Below are 21,159 nucleotides of genomic sequence, written 5' to 3'. Positions count from 1 at the left end.
TATATCGCCACCATGAGGCTGATTTGAAAAAGTGGCATTTCTTGCTCGGCCTAGTGAGAATGTGCGTGCAAAATTTCACGGAAATTGCATGCTGTGTTCATGATTTGAGGCATTTTGTTCAAAACGGATCGGAGCACTCTTGCAAACTTTGGAAGCCATTCTTATAGCCAATCAGGATGGAACATGAAACATCTGAAAGAAGCGTTTTGTTTAATGACTATAGAGTACCGATTTGCGTGATGTTTCGACAACATTTGTAGGAGTACTGTCAAAACATGAGTTTTGCAAAGAAACGCCTCCTGGTGGCGCTATAACAGGCCCACGTGAACATTTTGGGGTAGATATTCTGAATTGGCATCCAGGGAGTGTGTGTGCACATTTTCGCTGCGATCAAGCCAACAGTGCTGGAGAGTAGCTGTTCACAGACGGACGGACGGACACACACAGACGGACGGACGGACGGATGGACGGACGGACGGACGGACGGACGGACAAACATGCTCTTTGTTAGAGAGAGTTTTTTTCCCCTGATGGAAAGCAGAATAAGGAGGCTAACATCATTTTGTGATAGCTTATATGTGCAGAGAGGCAGCTGAAAGCCCATGTTCCAAGTGTACTGTGTGTGTTTGCGTTTGTGTGCGTGCGTGCATGTTCCTCTCCAGTGGTGTCTCAGTGTGACTGTGTGTATTGTCTCAATCAGCAGTGTTGAGCCGTAAATATGTGTATTTTGTTGTTGCTGTGACTGGTCAGTCAAAGGATGTTTCCACCCATGGTGGTTATTCACTTACAGAGGAGGGACAGCAAGGGGGAGGAGAGGCGTGTTAGAAGGATGGACTGGGACCTTGAATCTTGATGTTGTGAATATCACTGTTTATTTAATTTTCAAATTGATGATCACGTTTCATTACTTGTCCCCAGGGTCAACACAGAACCAGGTAAGACAGCATGCAATGTTATCGCTCCCTATACCTGGAAGGAGTTACAACGCACTTTAAGCATTGACTCCAATGATTTCACTGGGGCAATTTAGAAACCTGCTCATTAATCTAATTGTTTTTAATTGTAATTGCTGCTCATTAATTGCTGCTCATTAATCTAATTGTTTTTAATTGTAATTGCTTTAAAAAAGGTGTCTTATTGTCTGCTTGTTGTTACAGTACACCTTGTTTTTATCCTGTTCTAATTTCAATAGTATGACTGTTGTCTTATGCCTTTTGTAATCTCGGGCTCGGCCTCATTGAAAATGAGGGTCCTGCTCTCAATGTATCTCCGAGGAAATAAATAAAGGTTGAATGAATGAATGAATGGATGAAACCTGACGGCCCTACAGTATGTTGGGCATGTCATTATTGACAAAAGAAAAATGGCAGACCCAAGACAGTAAGAATGATAATAAAAAGTGGCCACTCACAACAATTACAGTGAGCGTGTGTGTGTGTGTGTGTGTGTGTGTGTGTGTGTGTGTGTGTGTGTGTGTGTGTGTGTGTGTGTGTGTGTGTGTGTGTGTGTGTGTGTGTGTGTGTGTGTGTGTGTGTGTGTGTGTGTGTGTGTGTGTGTGTGTGTGTGTGTGTGTGTGTGTGTGTGTGTGTGTGTGTGCGTGCGTGCGTGCGTGCGTGCGTGCGTCCATGGGTCTGCGCCTGGTTTGTGCATGTGAGTCTTATAACCAGTTCAAGTTACATTTGAAAGAAACAAGTAACATTTGCAAATGATCCTCATTTAGAGGAACTTTCTCCCCATTTAAACCCACTCAGCTAATAGTTTCACTAACATCTGACACCGGACAAAAACATTTTCAATTCAATTACATTGTTATTAGAGTGTCAAATAACGACAAGTTGTCTCAAGACACATAGTAAAGGGGGCCCAGAACATAACTGGGAGGCTCCTGTGCTGAGGGTCAGTGGAACAAAGGTTTTGATCCAGATGAATAGGCTATAGACTGGGATCAGTGTCTAATCTGTGGCTCATACATTTTCCAAAATAGTCAGCTCTGTGTGAAGTTATGACACAGAATCAATGTCATCTTTAACTTGTCCGTATTTATTAATTCATTTATTTTTTTCACAGTTAAATACAGAGAGACAACAAATAAGTAAAAAAGGGCGTTTGGCTATGATCTGAACCAGAATCCATAATGTGATTTAAATAGAATACACAAATAATGGTGTGGTGCCCCAGTGCTATAGAACCATAAGAACAATACACAAAGTTGAATAATAGTGTCACATCCTTGTGCATTTGAAAAGGCTTTCAGACAGTTTGTCTTGCTAACTGGCTTGAATCTCCTACGTAAACGGTCTACATATTATAATGTCAATAGGCTCTATGCACAGCACAGCAGCCATATTGGGTATGAATTGGGCCCCTTCCTTACTTCCTTCACAGGTGTTACCAATGATGCTAATTAAGGCTCTGTTCCATTTAGTGTGGCATAGTGGTTGTCTTATTTTCAAGGACCCCCATAACTCTGAGAGTTACGGTGCGTTTTAACAGCGGGCAACTCTGGGCGACGTCGCCCAAAAATATAATGAAAGACTATGAGAGCCGGCGATCGGGCGAAGTGGGCGGGGGGGCGATGAAAGATGGATTTTCTTTATCTTTTTGGGCGATATCGCCCGGCATCGCCCGGAGTTGCCCGCTGTTAAAACGCAGGGTCACACACCCACCATAAGGGTCCATTTGAGAACCAAAACGGAGTGTTTCTAGTGAGCCAACATGCACAATATCAGCACTCTGACCAGAATGGAACAGAGCCTTCTTAGTATCATTGGTAACACCTGTGAAGGACGTAAGAAGAGGCCCAATTTCTTTACAATTTGGCTGCTGTGCATAGAGCCTATTGAAAACATGACTTCAGTCTTACTCATGGTGAGAGAACTGTTGTCCTTGATCTTATGTTTTTACATGGAGCTAAAGTGATATGATATGCATATATAATGAAAAATGCCTCTACATCACCACTTAACATTTGTGAAAACATTGACTATGGAGCTTGGCCTCGTGGTTCACTGTATGCACCTATAGCAGTGTGAGCAGAGCTGTGATTGGTCTACTTTAGTGGGGACAGACATACAGATTGATACAGAGATAGAGACGGACAGAGATACAGACAGACCCTGTTCTAGACAGCTAGACCCCTTTGACGCCATGCTGTACAAACCCTGTCTCTACAAGTTGGTTTAGAATGGAACATCTGCATTATAATTACTGTAGATCCCATATCACATCATATATCTATCTGATTGTTATCCTACAATAGTATCTACAATTGCATTATTCATATTCAATGCTTAACCCACACTTTGTACATGTACACCAGAAAGGCTACAATGGTAATAACGTACATTACCAAGAACACAATATCTATGTATATGGCTATTGTAGTGTAGTATCCATACTTCTTCTTCTTGTCTTGTCCTGTCTTAGCAGCAGAGAAGCAGTCCTGACGAGCCTCTTTCACCTCCTCTAGGATCAGTTTCAGCAGCACAGCATCACTCACTGTTCTGTCCTCACCATTCACACCATCTGCAACAGGTTCTGAAAGGATGAAATAATGAATCAAAAGGAATAATCCATCACAAGGATATAACTATGAATTAACAACAACCATTGTGTCTACAGTTATCCTTATTGTCTCCGCCAGGCCGACGGCACTGATCGGCGTGAAACTTTGCACGCACACTCCCTAGAGGCCAAGGAAGCCTGTCTGCCCTGTATTTTTCACATCTGCCTTTTATTGTGCCACCAGGAGGCCGATTGTTGCAGGAGTCACCTACAGGAGTGGCTCGTGTTGAACAAAATGCCTCAAATCATGACATCTGAAAATGTGTGGTGCCAGGGACCCCCATACAAGATTTGTGTTGTTAAAATGTTTTTTCTTTTCCCAATATTTTTAGCGGTGCCAACCGCTCTACACTTGACTTTGTGTGTATGTACGTATGAGCCTGGGATGAGCACGGCACACAAGCAACACATACAAACACACGCAAACACACACACACACACACACACACACACACACACACACACACACACACACACACACACACACACACACACACACACACACACGGACTTGGACATTGCCTATGCCATCTCTCCTCTCTTTGGCCACACATGCCACTGCTTATCAAAGAGGGGTCCAGGGACCCCCAGCGTACAGTATGTTATGTCCGTCCGCCCGTTTAGAGCACGGGATTTCAAACAGCTATAACTCCAGTTCGCAGCATGCCACCAAGTCCTAATTTCATATGTGGACTTAGACCACCAATAGGGACGAGCATGAATTGCTGAAGTTATCAAAGCGGGGTCCAGGGACCCCCCCCCCGTATGTTATGTCCGTGTAAGCACGGGATGATGTCCGTGTAAGCACGGGATGAGCACGGGATTTTAAACAGCTATAACTCCATTTTGCAGCATGCCACCAAGTTCAAATTTGGTATGTGGACTTAGACCACCAATAGGGACGAGCATGAATTGCTGAAGTTATCAAAGAGGGGTCCAGGGACCCCCAAGCACGGGATGAGCATGGGATTTTAAACAGCTAGTGTATAACTCCAGTTTGCAGCATGGCACCAAGTCCAATCTTGATATGTGGACTTAGACCACCAATAGGGACGAGCATGAATTGCTGAAGCCCCGCCCCCTCTGTCTTCCCATTGGCTGGCCTTTAAACAGCCATAACTCAAGTTCACAGCATGCTAGGGAGTACAAATTTTGTACATGGACTAAAACCACCAATAGGGACAAAATGTAATTACTTAAGTCCCGCCCCCTCTGTCTGCCCATTGGCTGGCCTTTAAACAGCCACCATTCCAGTTTGCAGCATGCTACCAAGTACAAATTTGGTAAGTGGACTCAGACCACCAATAGGGACGAACTGAAATGAGTTAAGCCCCGCCCCAAAGGCCCCGCTTCCTTCACACAGGGTGTGATTTTTTGAAAATAGCAGATCTACAAGCTCACAACATGTCGTGATGTGACACATTGTGAGCTTGTTGATCTGCTATTTTCAAATAGCCGATATAAAGTGGTAAACCTGAGCCTAGTTGCTTCTTTTGGGCTTGTTTTCATAGACCTGGCCGCTTGTTTCTTTTGCAAACTCATATTTGGGAAGGCACGCTTCCTGACCACTGGCCAATCACAGCGCGTCTTTTCAGGGACTTGGCAGAATCTAGTTAAATCCCGTTATATTTGTATACAACTAGATTTTGCCAAGTCCCGGAAAAGATGCGCTATGATTGGCCAATAGTCAGGAAGCGTGCCTTCCCAAATATGGCAGCCGCGATACAGACACCCCAGAGTCGGAGGAGGCGTCTACCTTCATATGTCAATGTGCAGTAGCCTACTAGGGAGGAAGTGAACAGATATTGAACGAAGCAGCACACAGCGAAAAACTCAATGGCGCCCCCTGTAAGAGGCAATGGCGGCGCCCTGGAGAAGGCCAGGAATAAGGTGAATAGTCATGTGATCAAGACAGATCTGTCCAATTTTTCATATTCCATCCTGATTGGCTAAGATTGGGATCTATTGTTTGTAGGAGTGGCTCGTTTTGAACAAAATTCCTCAAATCATGAACGCAGCGTCCAATTGCAAAACTTTGCGCTCACATCCCACAAATCAACATTGTGTCTGGGCAATAACTTCATCAACATTAATCCCTCAACTTAGATTCCACTCACCTCTATAATGACTGAATTCCAAACATTGCTGGCCCACAATAACCTACCTGACCTGGCGGAGACATGTGCTCTGAGGAGCACTTTTCCAAGTTTTGGTTTTGGTGAGCTTATTTTTAGATTGAATGACATGCCTTTGAGAGGGACGGTTTCTGCCATGGTCTCATCTGAGGGGTCGGTGGAAGTCAGAGCATTCTGACTGACATAACCATCCATGTCCACCAGGAAGCTTACCATCATGGTCTCCAGGACACTCAAGGTCATCAATGTGAAGATGACAAGGCAGTACAGAGCTACAAGAAGGGCAGAGTGACACCGGCATTGATAATGATAATAAGGGGAACACAGGACAATACATGGCGTCAATCTCTAGTGTAGTCTGACCCAGGTTTTTACGGTTCCCTCACCTATCTGAGGTAACTCTGCGGTGGTGGAGGGCAGCATGTCTTGGAGAATCAGCAGTAAGACAGAAATGGACAGCAGGAGGGTGACTTTGAAGCCCAGTTTTTCTCCTTCCTTGACGAAGAAGGAAGCCACATCCAGAACCAGGAAGTAGAGGAGAGGCAGTATGACGTTCATTGCATACAGCATCGGTCTCCTAGTTATGGTGACCTGGATTTGTAGGGTCACAGCAAATATTTCATTAGTTTCACCTCTTAAAAAAATGGTAAGGATTTTGAGGGAACAGTGTAGCTTTGTGTATCTCATGTGAGCAGTATGTGAACGGACTGACAGCTGGCTGAAACCAATTTCCCAAAGGTCAGGTGAATGACAACATAGACTGGTCACATGAACTCCGAGATCCAAGTGGGAGACACACTGTTATCAGACCAGGTGTTGTTTAATACCTCATAAGTAAGTATTGAATGACTTGATTCACTGCCATATCCATGACTGGTTTTATTAATGATGATTTCCTCGAGATCCCATTCCCCTTGTGTAATCATGTATTGCGTAGAAAGCCGGGTAACTTCAGAGCCATTCATGAATTGATCCAACATGATATCTTTCTCTGAGTAGATGAAAGCACATTTGATCAACAAACATGACATAATCAAGTCTTGATCATAAATGACAATGTATTGGTAACATGCATGCATGCATGCACACACACCGTTTTTAACATGACTTACCTGATTGGATCATGGATGTAAATGTGATGTTACATTTTTGAGTATCAAACGGAAAGTTCTGAAGATTCATCACACAAGTGGTGGTCAATCTGCGAGTTTCAGTCGCGACTATCGAACCATTGGAATCCACACTGACGTATGGGCCCTTTGTAGTACCTCCACTGTCAGATACACTGACGGGCAGAAGAAAGATTAAGTGAATAATTTATAGAAAGAAGACTTTATTATCTATGACACATTGTTCTATTTAACACCATTTGTAAAAATGTCAGCATGCAATCATATTAAGTCTACCACAGTACCATGAAAAAAAAAAGTGGAGTCAGGAGGTTTTGTTCATCATTGATAAGAACAGCTGAATGGACCTCCAAGCTCTCAATGATGTTGGAGGTCAAATAGGGGGTGGAGCCTGGAGTCAGCAAAAGCGGCTAACTCCACCCTTCTTTGGTGGAGTTAGCTGGTTTAGAAGAAAGTTTGAGGATCCAGTGGAGTTAGCTGGTTTTGTCAGAAGCGCTTTTTAATACTTTTCATTGGTTCAATATTTATTTTACCAACACACAGACGTAAAGGGTGTTCAATAGCACTGATTTATGGAAAAAATGCAAAAACATCAGCATGGATTTATAGCTGGTTTCTGCCTGACAGCAACGATGAGTAATATGTTAGTCTGTTAGTCAATGGGCTAACAGAGTCATATTCGGAAGGCGGCATGGAAAAACGGATGCCAATATGCAATTTGGGAATGATTAAACCTCCTCATATAGCTGCTTACAGTCAGAGATGCATCAGTGTCTGTTGAATTACAAATAATCATATATAAATAATCATGTAAAAATAATAATCATAATGAGCTGATTCTTCTATTTTCTTTCTAACCAGCAGGAAATCTGCCTAATGCAATCGCATATATTTTGTCATAAAGTAAACTGTAAAACAAATTAAACCTATCCCATTGGTATATCTTGTCTGCTCATTTGACTAAACTGACTATACAGCATCTTCAGAATGTCCTCCACAAAATTTGTTTTGAAATATCCTTTTTTTTTTGCCTTGTACCAAACGGTTCAATATGAAAGCATGTATCATGTGTGTCTGTTTATCCTTTGCATATCTTGATCCATTTCCATTCGACTTAACAACAGATTGGTGCAAAAGGCCCAAGGAGTTGCAGTGTAATTTATGTTTTGCTTTAACAAGCTGACTTTGACCTACTCCTCAATGATAGCTATATCTGGGAACCACAGCATGTCTCTTGGAACCGTAAGATGATCTATTCCACAAAACTCATTAGGATCCCAGGAGAGGAATGCATTTGTCCAGCCCTGCGTGTACGGAAAGGTTTAGTTTAGTCCCCACAATTATTTATTTGTATACTTCACCTCCAAAATAACATTTAGTTTTCTATCAACAATTCCTACAACAATGCTCACCATCATGATCCAGGAATGGCAGGTGACGGTTTGAGACTTTGCATTCTGGACAGAACCAGGATCACTTTGTTAGATATTTTTAATAAGCACAGTGTGTAACATTTTACATTAAAGTGGCATGACATCTCCATGCAGTTCGATCAATGTCATAAAGGGTCCTTACCGCCTCCAGGATACCATATATCATAAAATCCAACCCAACGGGCAATGATGTTGTCCAGTTTTTCACAGGCCGAACATGTGCGTGCACATAACTATTGCTTGTCAGGTTCAAGTGATCCAGCAGAGCAAAGTATGAACAGTCAACCCCCTGACTATTGGAAACTCCAGCTATGGACAAGAAACAAGACTCGCAATTATGGAGCACATGCACATCAACAAAATGACTAACAAAAACAACAGTCAACTTCAGAACACTCAATAGCAAGTCATATACCGTGAGAACTGCCTCAGTCAAGTATCAGCCAGATGAACCATGAACACAGCAGCAGTGTATAATATATTTAAAAATAAAAGGACCTACATTTTTTTTTAGATTAGAACAAACTAACTAATTACTAATAACTCACCCATCAGGACGAGGAAAGCTACTGCCTGTGGAAACAGCATCGCAGTGTGCCTGTGCTGCGGGCTGCCCATCTGTTTTATGGATGGAGAAAGAGATAATTTGTTCAAACATGGTTGTGTAATAATAGGACAGTGTTTGTACATAGTAGCAGATCATATTTTATTACTTGTTAATCCCTTGGAAACATCAACATGGCTGTGTAATAAAGGTAGGTTTTATGATCCTATTCATCTTCCCTGACATTATTCTGTTATTTGATTGAAGTGCTTTAATGAAAAGTTTGTCCAGATGATTGAACCTGCTTGTTTGCTGAGGTTACAGCTGAGGAGTGCTACACCATAATGATCTAACCGTAAATGTTATATGAAATATTCAAAATGTATCACTTGTTTCCCCAATTTTGTTATTTAAAATAGCCGATCTACAAGCTCAAAACATGCAATATTTGTACTGCTGTTGTTGTCTCTGCCAGGCCAAACGGCCGAAGGCAGGATGGCCAAAGGGCAGAGACTATGTTTTCACTCCTGTCTGTCTGAGTGTTTGTGTGTGTTCCAGTAGGCCAAGGAAGAAACAAATGTTTTAAATCAGCCTCTTAGTGCTGCTATAACAGGTCCCTCACATTTTGGCCTATAACTCTTGAACTGTAGGACAATCTTTATCCCCTGGATTCCTTGGATCATGACGCAACTCCCCACATAGGCCACGCTCATTTCTGGCATTTTGCGTTTTCTTTAAAGAGGTTAATCTCATAATGTACCTACCAGTGCCAAGCTCTTTTTGTTGTTTTTTTGTTTTTTTCATGTCGTCATAGCCCCCGCTAAATCCGTTTAAAATCCGCGTTCATTTGGTTCGACACAAACACGGGATCCGTGAAAAACAAAAACAAAAAACTGCGAGCCGATCCGTGCCTCAATTTTGAAGTTACATGCGAGAACGTTAGACAGGACGATACGGTGAGGAAAACCACAAGGGAGATAAATCGATTCTAAGCTGATGCCTAGACAGGAAACGGATGCGAGCGAAAAAACCGGAACCAGTATTGTTCCGTTTCCGGTCGGCCCCGGAACCGGAAATGGGTCGAAAAAAATTCCGGAAAGTGCACTTTTTCGATTTAACATGGGAAATGCGAGTCGCGTAGATCTACGCGACTGGCACGCTGCGGCTTTAAATCGGTTCGCGTAGATCTACGCGTCTGGCGTTCAATGTGTTAAAACACATTCCTACAGATTTTGTCCAAAACTCACACACATCTCTGTGGTCACGTGATCGAAATGTATCCATCAAATAATAATAATTATAATATTAATAATAATAATAAGGGTAATAATAATAATAAGGGTAATAATAATAAGGGTAATAATAATAATAATAATAATAATAATATAAAATGTTGTTGAGTGTTGTGATCACGACTCAATGCATTGGTATTTTAACAAATCTGTCTCATTCACGGAAAGGTTTATCGTAGTATAGCTACATAAACTGTTGTTGTGAGTAGCCCACAGACACAAGTCTTTGGTTATGTCCTGCCTTTTGACCCATTTTCTTTAGCTTGTTTATCTCAGAGTATACATACGCATGGGACTGTTATGAAAACCAAGCCTCAGTCTAGATTGTGTCTCTCTTCGAGGAGCCAATGCATAACCAAAACCGGTGCTGGAAAGTAAGTACATTTACTTATGTACTTAAGTACAATGTTGAGGTATTTGTACTTTACTTGAGTATTTCCAATTTCCAATACTTTTACTTCTACTCCACTACATCTCAGAGGCAAATATTGTACTTTTACTCCACTTCAATTATTTGAAAACTTTAGTTACTAGTTACTTTTCAGATACACATTATTATATTATAGAACATACATTAACCACTTTAGCCCTATTTTATACCTAGGCTATTTGAAAATAGCCGATCTGCAAGCTCACAACATGTCGCATTGTGACGCGTTGTGAGCTTGTAGATCTGCTATTTTCAAACATGTTTGTACTTTTACTTGTGGTACTTTAAGTACATTTTGATACACATACTTTTGTACTTTTACTCAAGTAAATTTTGAATTCTGGACTTTCACTTGTAACAGGGTATTTCTATATTGCAGTATTGGTACTTTTACTTGAGTAAAGAATTTGAGTACTTTTTCCACCACTGACCAAAACTCACACAGGCAGATGTACCGTCAATCCCCTTTTTGTGACCTTTGTGAATTTGTAAAATGTTTCAACTATAAAAGCTGTGCTGCTGCCTTTTATATATCAGAACAGATTGAGACCTGAACTTTTTGTGTCACGTGTCCCCAAAATTGCCTCTCACAGGGAGGAAGTTTGAAGAGTTTGAAAGTCTGACCTATACATTTTTCAAGAGAAAGCTGAAAAACTTGTATCTGAAATATGAATGCTCATAGAATTAAAGCTGCAATCCATAACCTTTTTCTAGTGACTAAAATATTTCAACCATAGTAGAGTATGCTAATACAAAAAACGGTAACAATTACATTATGTCCGTAATGGTTGTTGTTGATCTCCTGCTCTTCTACTGAAGAATTGTGTCGCTCTCACTGGTGACCTGAACTTGAATCCCGGGTAGGATATTAAGCAAGGGATAATGCATGGGGAGGTAGTCATTATTGAAATTTAAAGCCCGACAGGGCGATTAACCACCGAGGCGCAGCCGAGGTGGTTAATCGCCCTGAATTACACAGCCTTATTACACGGCTACTTAATAAATACATAAATACATTTACCCAAAAGTAACAACAAAACAAAGTATTTCCTTGCTTACGGCAATGAAAGTATTCCATAAGTATTGGGCTGGGCGGACAAGTTCGCCTCGCAAAAACAAATGACGAAATGGAAAAAAACTCGCCCCAAAACACACTCGCCCCCCATTCTATTTACTGCCGATTTGCCTGTAATACCGCCGGATTTGCCCCGGGGCGACTGTGTTTTGGGGCGAGCGTTTTGGTATTCCCCCGTTGTTGTGCCACGATAAACAAGGAAGCGCAGTGGATCAAATAGAATGACTTCTCGGTTATTGCATCGTCTATTTCTCACTTCAAATGTTTTCAAAAACATTCTTGAGAGCAACGTTTAGTTGTAAATGACATTGTTTGTTTGTTTACATGGCTGTCATGTTGGATAAAGCATAAAACCAAGCAGCGGAGGTTGACATGAGCAGGTGTTCTGAGTCTCTGATTACACAGCGGTCCGTTATAGAGCTCATCGGTCATTATCCAGAAATAATGACCGATGACTGACCAATCAGAATCGAGCATTCAACCAAGCCGTGTAATAAAGTTAAGTAATACAGCTTAAAACATTTGACTGTACCTGACTGGACTCTTCTTAAACAGTTATGTTGAGAAGAGAGATTTAACATGAATCCATACCATGTTGACTAACAAAAATGTAACTCACCCCTGATGGAAAGCAGAAGGATGAAGCTTAAGTCCTGTATTTGTGACAGCTTAATGTGCAGAGTGGCAGCTGAAAGCCTGTGTGCGTGCGTTCGTTTGTGTGTGCGTGTATATTCCTCTTCAGTGGTGTCTCAGTGTGTGTTGTCTCAATCAGCAGTGAATCAGCAGTGTTGAGCCCTAAAACGTGTATTGTCTTGATGTGGCTGGTCAGTCTAATGGGTGTGTTGTGTGTTGAATTACAGATCCCATTCCCTCCTACAATCCACTTCCCAGCCGTGGTTATTCACTTACAGAGGAGGGTCAGCTATACTGGGGAGGAGGCTATAGGCTTGTTAGAAGGATGGACAGGGGTTGGGTTAGAATAGGACTATATCTGGGAACCACAGAACCACAGCATTGATTTGATGCAAATTTACATTATTTATCAACCTAGACCTTGAATCTTGATGTTGTGAGAATGAATATCATTTGTTTTTAAGCACTTTCAACCTGTTGTCCCTATATTGGGCATGTCAGCCGGGGGGAAATATATAATAATAATCAAACTCCCCCCCAGACATATGAGAATTTGTGAAGATTTTAGATAATGGCATACAGTATTGTAAAAAAAATAGTAGATCTACAAGCTGGTGACAAAATGGGGCTCAAAAGGTTAAGTTTCATTTGAGATGATGACAGAGGCGGGACAGGAAGAAAGAGTCTGTCTGTCTCTGCAGGATGTGGGATAAGTGGCCACTCACAACAATTACAGCAGTGAACGTGTGTGTGTGTGTGTGTGTGTGTGTGTGTGTGTGTGTGTGTGTGTGTGTGCGTGCGTGCGTGCGTGCGTGCGTGCGTGCGTGTGTGTGTGTGTGTGTGTGCGCGTGTGTGTGTGTGTGTGTGTGTGTGTGTGCGCACGCGCAAGTGTGTTGTAAAAGAGATTCATAATAAATCCACATTTAATTATCATATACTTATTATGTGCATGAACTGACGTTTCAGCAATCCTTTTAACATCTCATCTGTAACATGGCATAGCCTAAGTTTCTGTCGCTGGTGACTTCCTTGGATTGTTTCCAGATCTGCCAACCATAACAAAAGTCAGGGTTTGCGTGTAACCTCTTGCCCTGAGGGCCCAGTGGAGTGTTTGTTTCTGGAAAAGTAGGGTCCATGGTTTTCTTGGAACTGAGTGTTTCACAAGTTTTAGAATCCTCTGTAAACATGAACTATAACTCACGTGGAACCATACAATAGCATGCGTCCATACACGTATTTTGAATGTAAAGTATACCTGCATGCAAATGATGTGTATAAAAACCTAATTTCATCCTTTTTTCTGGGAGACTGCTTTGACTTCGGTGATTCACACTTGATTTACACTGTAACTGTAGGCCCTACTGGCTGTATATTAAGAGGCTGATATTTTTTTCTCTGTGAAGTTATGACACTGAATCAACATCACCATCATCAATATTTTTCAGCATTTTTTAATTTTCTTTCACTGTTAAATACAGAGAGACATCAAATAAGTAAAAAGAGGAGATGGTTATGAACTGAACATCCATGTGGTCATGACCATGTTTTAATTCAAGCCACCAGGATGCCCCAGTATATTGTTACACCTTTAATATAGACACAGAGTTCTCAGACAGTTCAATTATGTATTGGTGGTCTGGTTAACTGTCTTGAATCTCTGACATATAATAGTCCACATCTTAAAATCTAAAATGAAAAGATGTATTAGTTCTTATTCTAGCGGGAGAATTGCTTCCCCTCATCCTTTTACAGTGAACTTCAATACAGTGACATGCATATATTATCTTAACAATGCTCACACATCACTAATGATGTACTCACATGCTAACGTGAGCTTTATATGCTAATATTGATTAACATTGCCTATGGAGCTTGGTCTTGTGTTTCACTGTGTCTAGCAGTTTGAGCTGAGTTGAGATTTAAGTGGCAGATTGAGCTGAGTGTGGTTGGTCTACTTTTGTGGGAACAGACATACAGATAGATACACAAACTATGTCTATCACAAGTTGCTGGACTGGAACATCTACATCATAAATGCTGTACATATCTATCATATATGTGATTGTCATCTATTTTAGTCTATGTATAATCCTATTATTACTATACAAATGCAAGGAAAAACCACACTTTGTACATGTATGCCAGAAATGCTCCACTGGTAATAATGTACATTACCAAGAAAACAATATCTATGTATCTGGCCAGTGTAGTGTAGTATCCACACTTCTTCTTGTCTTGTCCTGTCCTAGCAGCAGAGAAGCAATTCTGACGAGCCTCTTTCACCTCCTCTAGGATCAGTTTCAGCAGCACATCATCACTCACTGTTCTGTCCTCACCATTCACACCATCACCACCAGGTTCTGAAAGGGTGAAATAATTATCCAAAGGAATAATCAATTACGAGGATATATCTATGAATTAAATACAGATGAACAAACACCCATTGTTGTCTATAGTTTTAATCCTTAATTTCTCTTGATGGAGAGTGTGTAATATACCTTTGTGAAGGACAGTTTCTTCCAGAGTTTCCTCAGAGGCGTTGGTGGAGTTCAGAGCAACCTGACTGACGTAACCATCCATGTCCACCAGGAAGCTCACCATAATGGTCTCCAGGACACTTATGGTCATCAATGTGAAGATGACAAGGCAGTACAGAGCTACATTAAGGGCAGAGTGACACCGTCATTGATGATGAGGGGAACACAGGACAATGCATGGCTGTATTCTCCAGTGTATTCTGTAAACCCAGGTTTGAGAGGTTCCCTCACCTATCTGAGGTAACTCTGCGGTGGTGGAGGGCAGCATGTCTTGGAGAATCAGCAGTAAGACAGAGATGGACAGCAGGAGGGTGACTTTGAAGCCCAGTTTTTCTCCCCTGGCCTCGCTGATGAAGTAGGAAGCCACATCCAGAACCAGGAAGAAGAGGAGAGGCATTACGACGTTCATTGCATACAGCATCGGCCTCCTAGTTATGGTGATCTGGATGTGTAAGGTTACAGGGATGAGTTAAGAAAACATATTGAATCCCCCCTCACGTGTGTTTTTTGGGACACGTGTGTGTGTGTGTGTGTGTGTGTGTGTGTGTGTGTGTGTGTGTGTGTGTGTGTGTGTGTGTGTGTGTGTGTGTAATACCTCATAAGTAAGACTTTTAAACCTTTTTCCATCTGTATGGAAAATATAATTTGTATTAATGGTAATCTTCTTGAGATCCCATTCCCCTTCTGTAATCATATGTTCTGTTGACATCTGGGTAAGTTCAGAGCCATTAGAGAACTGATCCAACATTATGCCTCGGCCTGAGAAGATGAAAACAATTTCAAGATCAACAAACAATGACCTAATTAACTATTGATCCTAAATGAAAATGTAATGACAAGAAACATGCATGCACACACTATTTTTTAGCAGCCTTAGCATGACTTACCTTGTTGGATAATGGATATAAAGCTGATGCTACATTTTTGGGTATCGAAAGGGAAGTCCATAAGATCCATCTGACACATGGTGGTCAATCGGTGAAATTGAGCTGCTTGTATCCCACCATCGGGATACACAATGACATACGGACCATTTATAGTAGCCCCACTGTCAGATACACTGATAGGGCAGAAGAGAGATTAAGTTAAGAGTGTATAGAGAACTTTGATATGAAAGTTCTACACAACATTATGTCATGTTACATTTAATAACACCATTTGTAAAGTGGTCAGCAATAATATGAATGCAGTACTATTCAATCCGCTAACACATTTAGAACACATTTGTAGAATCGGCCTTCAGGTCTTAAATGGCCAGAGGGATATGTCCCATAAGGTGCCTGAGTTCCTTATGCACCTGCTTTTCAAATCCATAGAGGGGAGTGAGAGACAGCCCAAGACTTCTTGGGCTTCCTTCCAGGTCCACCTCTTACCTCCGCCTCAACACTCCTCTGACCACCTGAGTGTAGGCCTGTCACAATTATTACATAATAATCGCCCTATCGCAATTACTGTAGGCCTACTTGAGATAATAATTTGAATAATCGTCATAATCGTTTGAATGTTGAAAAAGGCACATATTACATTTTCAAACATTTTCCAAAAATAGCAGAAATAGAAGATCTACAAGCTTACAACACGTCACAAAGTTACGTGTTGTAATATCTGCCCTGTGCAATTTTGTATTACGAAGCCTAAAAAACTAAATTAAAATGGTATTCATATGTTCCAATGCTCAATGCCAAAAACACAATTAAATGGTTAATCGCAATTAGTTGTGTGACAATTAATCTTCAACTTAAATTTGTAATCGTGACAGCCCTACCTGAGGGAAACCCCAGCCCTGCTACACCAACCCCTGCACTGATCTCCACAACCACCCCTCATGCTCCCCTCCACCCAACGCAGGGGGCACCCTATAGCCCAACTACCCTACAGACATAGGCCTACCAGGCTCTCCAGGTGGGTTCCGCTAGCAGAGTTGAATTTCAGATTTGTCAATTGGTGAAGAAATGTACAAACTTTGTGCCTGCACACTCATACTGTACAAGCACACACATGCTCTAGACCACGTGAGACATCCCTTTTGAAGTAGAGACGAGTGTCATTGCAAATTACCCTGCGATGACAATGGACAATAAAAAAATAAGGAGTTAGTTGCAGTAACATGCTGATTTTGACGTACTCCTCAAGGATAGCTATATCTGGGAACCACAGCATGTCTCTTGGCAAGGGAAGGCGATCTATTCCACAAAACTCATGTGGATCCCAGGAGAGGAATTCACTTCTCCAGCCCTGTGTACAGAAAGGACTAGTTTAGTTTAGTCTCTAAAATAGGCAACAGGAATTATCCAAACGATAATTATGAGGTAGCAAAATCATAACACCAAACTTGGTGTTATTGCTACCGTGACAGTTCAAACACCTTATAATCTATTTTAACCCATTTAGACCTGCAGGCCGATTCTAAAAACGGCTTCTAAATCCTGACGTAGGTTCTCTGAAAAACTTAAAATATTATGTTGCTATGTACTGTATATACCAAGAAGAACCCCAAAAGGGGTTCCTGTCCTGAAAGGTATAGCTATAGGTTCCCGCCCTGACCATCACACGTGTTTCATTAGTGTCTCAATTCTTACCATCATGATCCAGGAATGGCAGGTGAAGGTTTGAGACATCGCATTCTGCACACAGTTATTTTAGAAGGCACAGTGAACATGACGTTTTACAATAAAGTGGCACAAAATCTTCATGCAGATCAATCAATAAGCCGTTTCGCGAATACCGCCATCTTTGATATCCCCAACTGCATTTTGGGTATGCGCAAAGCCTTATGGGAAAAGAAATGTCCCTACCCGCATCTCTTTGCTTTGATAGTCTTGGGCTGTAGTGCGCTATGACGCAAGATGACAGACGCAACGATCAATTCAGTCATTTAACTGTTCATCAGTAAAGACAGGATTTATTAGACTGTGATATGTGTCAAATGCATTAAAAAAGGATTTAGTTGCCCGTTGCCGTACTTGAGTAAATGTACTTAGTTACAATTTGGACTGCCTCTGGTTCTCTATTTCTTTATCATATTGTTTTAATTTGGTGTAGCCTTAGGTTGGAGATTTAAAACACCTGCTGCACGGCAACGGGCAACTAAATCTTTTTTTAATGCATTTGACACAACAATATCACAGTCTAATAAATCCTGTCTTAACTGAAGAACAGTTAAATGACTGAAATGATCGTCTCGTCTGTCATCTTGCCGTCACATCGCACTACAGCCCAAGACTAACAAAGCAAAGAGATGCGGGTAGGGACCTTTCTTTTCACATAAGACTTTGCGCATACCCACAATGCAGTTGGGGATATCAAAGATGCCGGTATTTGCGAAATGGGATCAAAAAGGGTCCTTACTGCTTCCAGGATACCATTTATCATAAAATCCACCCTAACAAGGGTGGGTGTTGTCCAGTTTTTCACAGGCCGAACATTTGCGTGGACATCACTTTTGCTTGTCAGGTTCAAGTGATCCAGTAGACCAAAGTATGAACAGTCCACCCCCTGACTATTAGAGACACCAGCTACAGGCAAGGAACAACACTCATAATTATAGAGCACATCGACAAAATGACTGGCAAAATAATAAGTTAACATAACACATAACTACTTAAATTGTATTTAATAATAACCAACTAACTAATTTAATCAACTCACCCATCAGGACGAGGAAAGCTACTGCCTGTGGAAACATCATCGCGGTGTGCCTGTGCAGAGGGCTGGCCACATGTTATATGTAGGTGGACCGTCAAGATTGGCACATGTCCAAACACTTGTAACAATAGGACAGTGTTTGTACAAAAGCAAAAACATATCATATAACTCATGAATCCCTTTGAAAAATCAGCGTGGCTGTGTAATAAAGGGTTAACCTGGGAACCTGATGAATCTGCCAGCTGGCTGTGCCAGGCGAAATAAAGGTATCTGTCATGATCTAATTAGTTTTCCCTCATGGCTCAAGTGCTTTGATGAAAAAGGTCATTAATCCAGATTGAAGATGATTGAATGTGCTGTTTGCTGAGTTACAGTTGAGGGGAGCTATGTGTGTTATCTGACATCGCATGTAACCTGGGACTCACACACTATAATTGCTGTTAAATGTGATGTCAACAAATATACTGCTGCTAATCTGTCCTTATACTGTATGCTGGCACATCATGAACAGGTCTTTTACATACCATTATACTGCTGACACTGATTATACAACTGTATTTTTCTCCTAATATAAACCTTTTATTCTTGCAATCATCTTCTCATAATACTATTACAAATGCTGTTGTCATGCTGTCCAGAGTTATTATATTTAACATAATAATAATAATCTGTTTATATTTCTTTTCAATTGATGGTTTCCCATTCCATTTCACTTTAACCTGACCTTGACCACATCCCTGTACCCGCTGCACTCTGACTGCAATCTGTTATATTCTGTTTTTATCTGTATTTTTTTACACCCACAGGCACACCGACCTGTACTGTACATCTGAGTATATTTGATTTGAGATTATTATTTTCTTATTGAACATTTGCATAATAGACTGAGGACCTTTGTAGATTTGACCTGTTGTACATTTGATCATGTAAATATCACAGTACCATGTGTGTGCCATGTATATACTGTACTTGTATGCTTCAAGCATAGTTGTTCATTCTTATTTGTATTCTTTATTTAACAATGTAAATTGCAATTCATTGGAAGCCTGAACAAAATAATGTCACCCACATCCACACTTTACATGTATTCAGTACCTCATGTAGACTTATGATGTGTCAATAAAATTGAAGTCGAAGATACACTAACATGTGTCACTTTTTAAGCTAAAATAACATGAAGGTGAATAGACATCATGATGTTTGGGTCAAGTGTTCTTCAGAGCATGAACAGGTGAACAGATGTAATGGAGAATAAGAGGCTCGTTGAACTCTATACAACCTGAACCCTACTGTCCCTATTCTGGGATGTCATAATAGACAAACATTTGCCATATTATAGGCAAAAACCTGACAGTAATCAAGCAGATCTGTAAATTTAGTATTTTTAAGTAAAGGGTTTAAGCAGTTAAAGCTGCGCTATGTAACTTTCCTCTTCTACCCCAGATTTTAACCCTGTTTCCTGCGCAAGGGCAGATATACAAAATACAACATACTCTACCATACATATTGGACACATTTAAAATCTATTCATTAAAAATAAAGTTACGTGCCGCTTTAAGGTGACCACACTGAATGATATTGACCATCCACACTACACATAAAACATTTAGGACACAGGGCACCAGTTTCTCTTTATGTATTTTTATTTTTTTAACAATACAACATATTGTATAAATGCAATGTTTAACACTGTGGTAACATGGAAAAATGCAGTTACTTTAAATTGTTTACAACTTCAAATGGGGGTTTTCCTGGCCGCCATGTAAATAGAACTCAAAGCTATCAGCTGGAACCACCGTGGGCTCGAATTACGCATCCTGTTGATACCAGCTACATATTATAAAGCTGTGTGGTCTATCAAAGGCAGTGGCCTATCAACCACAGCCTACATTTGTGCTGCATGTGGTTTATTCATATTGTTTGCAAGGCATTGACATGGTCACACTCTGTAGCTCTCCATCAAGAAAAAAATCTGATTTAGGTGATCTAGCTCATACAGTGCCTTAGGCGACCCCCCCCCCCCCCCCCCCAGCCCAACCACACACACACACACACACACACACACACACACACACACACACACACACACACACACACACACACACACACACACACACACACACACACACACACACACACACACACACACACACACAAAGACACAACAAAAATACAAATAAAACAGTTGAACCTCATGGCCAAAATACATTTGTTATTATTGCATCATTTTGAAAACAGGGATTAAATTAACCATTATTAGCTTCAAACACAGAGCAGTGATCTTGTCTGTTTGTCTAGGTGTCATTGTCTGAGTGTTAGGCCATGTTTAGACGACAATCTAGAAGACGTTGCGTTCTCACTTTTTATTTTACGCTGTAGTGTGCACAGCTGATCTGTGGGTTGCCATGTCCGCTTATTATAAGCAACTTTGGGTTTGTTTTTCCTGTAAAGTTGCTTGTAAATATTGGTTGTTGCGTGTTGGTTTTTTTTTGGCTTGTTTTTACAGTGTAGTTAATGTATTATTGTTTAAACAGTCCTCAAATTCGTCAAATTATTGTATCTCTTCGCAGACCCCCATCTGAATTAATTCATAAATAAATACATATATATATATACATATATATATATATATATATATATATATACATATATATATATATATATATATATATATATATATATATATATATATATATATATATATATATATATATATATATATATATATATATATATATATA

At 40.7% G+C, this 21,159-nt stretch overlaps 2 protein-coding genes across 2 annotated transcripts; both read right to left on the bottom strand.

Moving 5' to 3' along the window:
* Positions 1-3,018: 3,018 nt before the first annotated feature.
* LOC311054520 (5-hydroxytryptamine receptor 3A-like) lies at positions 3,019-12,432 on the bottom strand (the record flags this gene model as incomplete). The annotated part of the gene is made up of 11 exons (XM_084070534.1): positions 12,223-12,432; positions 8,811-8,880; positions 8,405-8,571; positions 8,242-8,286; positions 8,024-8,133; positions 6,812-6,984; positions 6,527-6,690; positions 6,086-6,290; positions 5,678-5,971; positions 3,399-3,537; positions 3,019-3,052 (listed from the first exon to the last, which is right to left on the bottom strand). Exons 2-11 carry the CDS (start codon positions 8,878-8,880, stop codon positions 3,019-3,021), a joined length of 1,401 nt encoding a protein of 466 aa, XP_083926660.1. The 5' UTR covers positions 12,223-12,432.
* A 1,359-nt stretch (positions 12,433-13,791) lies between these two features.
* On the bottom strand, positions 13,792-18,451 carry LOC311055174 (5-hydroxytryptamine receptor 3A-like). Its single transcript, XM_084071266.1, has 9 exons — positions 18,422-18,451; positions 18,122-18,288; positions 17,353-17,397; positions 16,899-17,008; positions 15,661-15,833; positions 15,369-15,532; positions 15,005-15,215; positions 14,735-14,893; positions 13,792-14,596 (listed from the first exon to the last, which is right to left on the bottom strand). The coding sequence occupies exons 1-9, from the start codon at positions 18,423-18,425 to the stop codon at positions 14,337-14,339; spliced, it is 1,293 nt and encodes a 430-aa protein (XP_083927392.1). The 5' UTR covers positions 18,426-18,451; the 3' UTR covers positions 13,792-14,336.
* Between the last annotated feature and the right edge of the window lie 2,708 nt (positions 18,452-21,159).

The sequence above is a fragment of the Gymnoscopelus microlampas genome (genome assembly GCF_963454915.1).
Source record: "Gymnoscopelus microlampas genome assembly, chromosome: 11".
In the NCBI taxonomy this organism is placed as follows: domain Eukaryota; kingdom Metazoa; phylum Chordata; class Actinopteri; order Myctophiformes; family Myctophidae; genus Gymnoscopelus; species Gymnoscopelus microlampas.
Note: the sequence above shows the minus strand (reverse complement) of the source record. Positions and strands in the feature narration are given on the sequence as shown.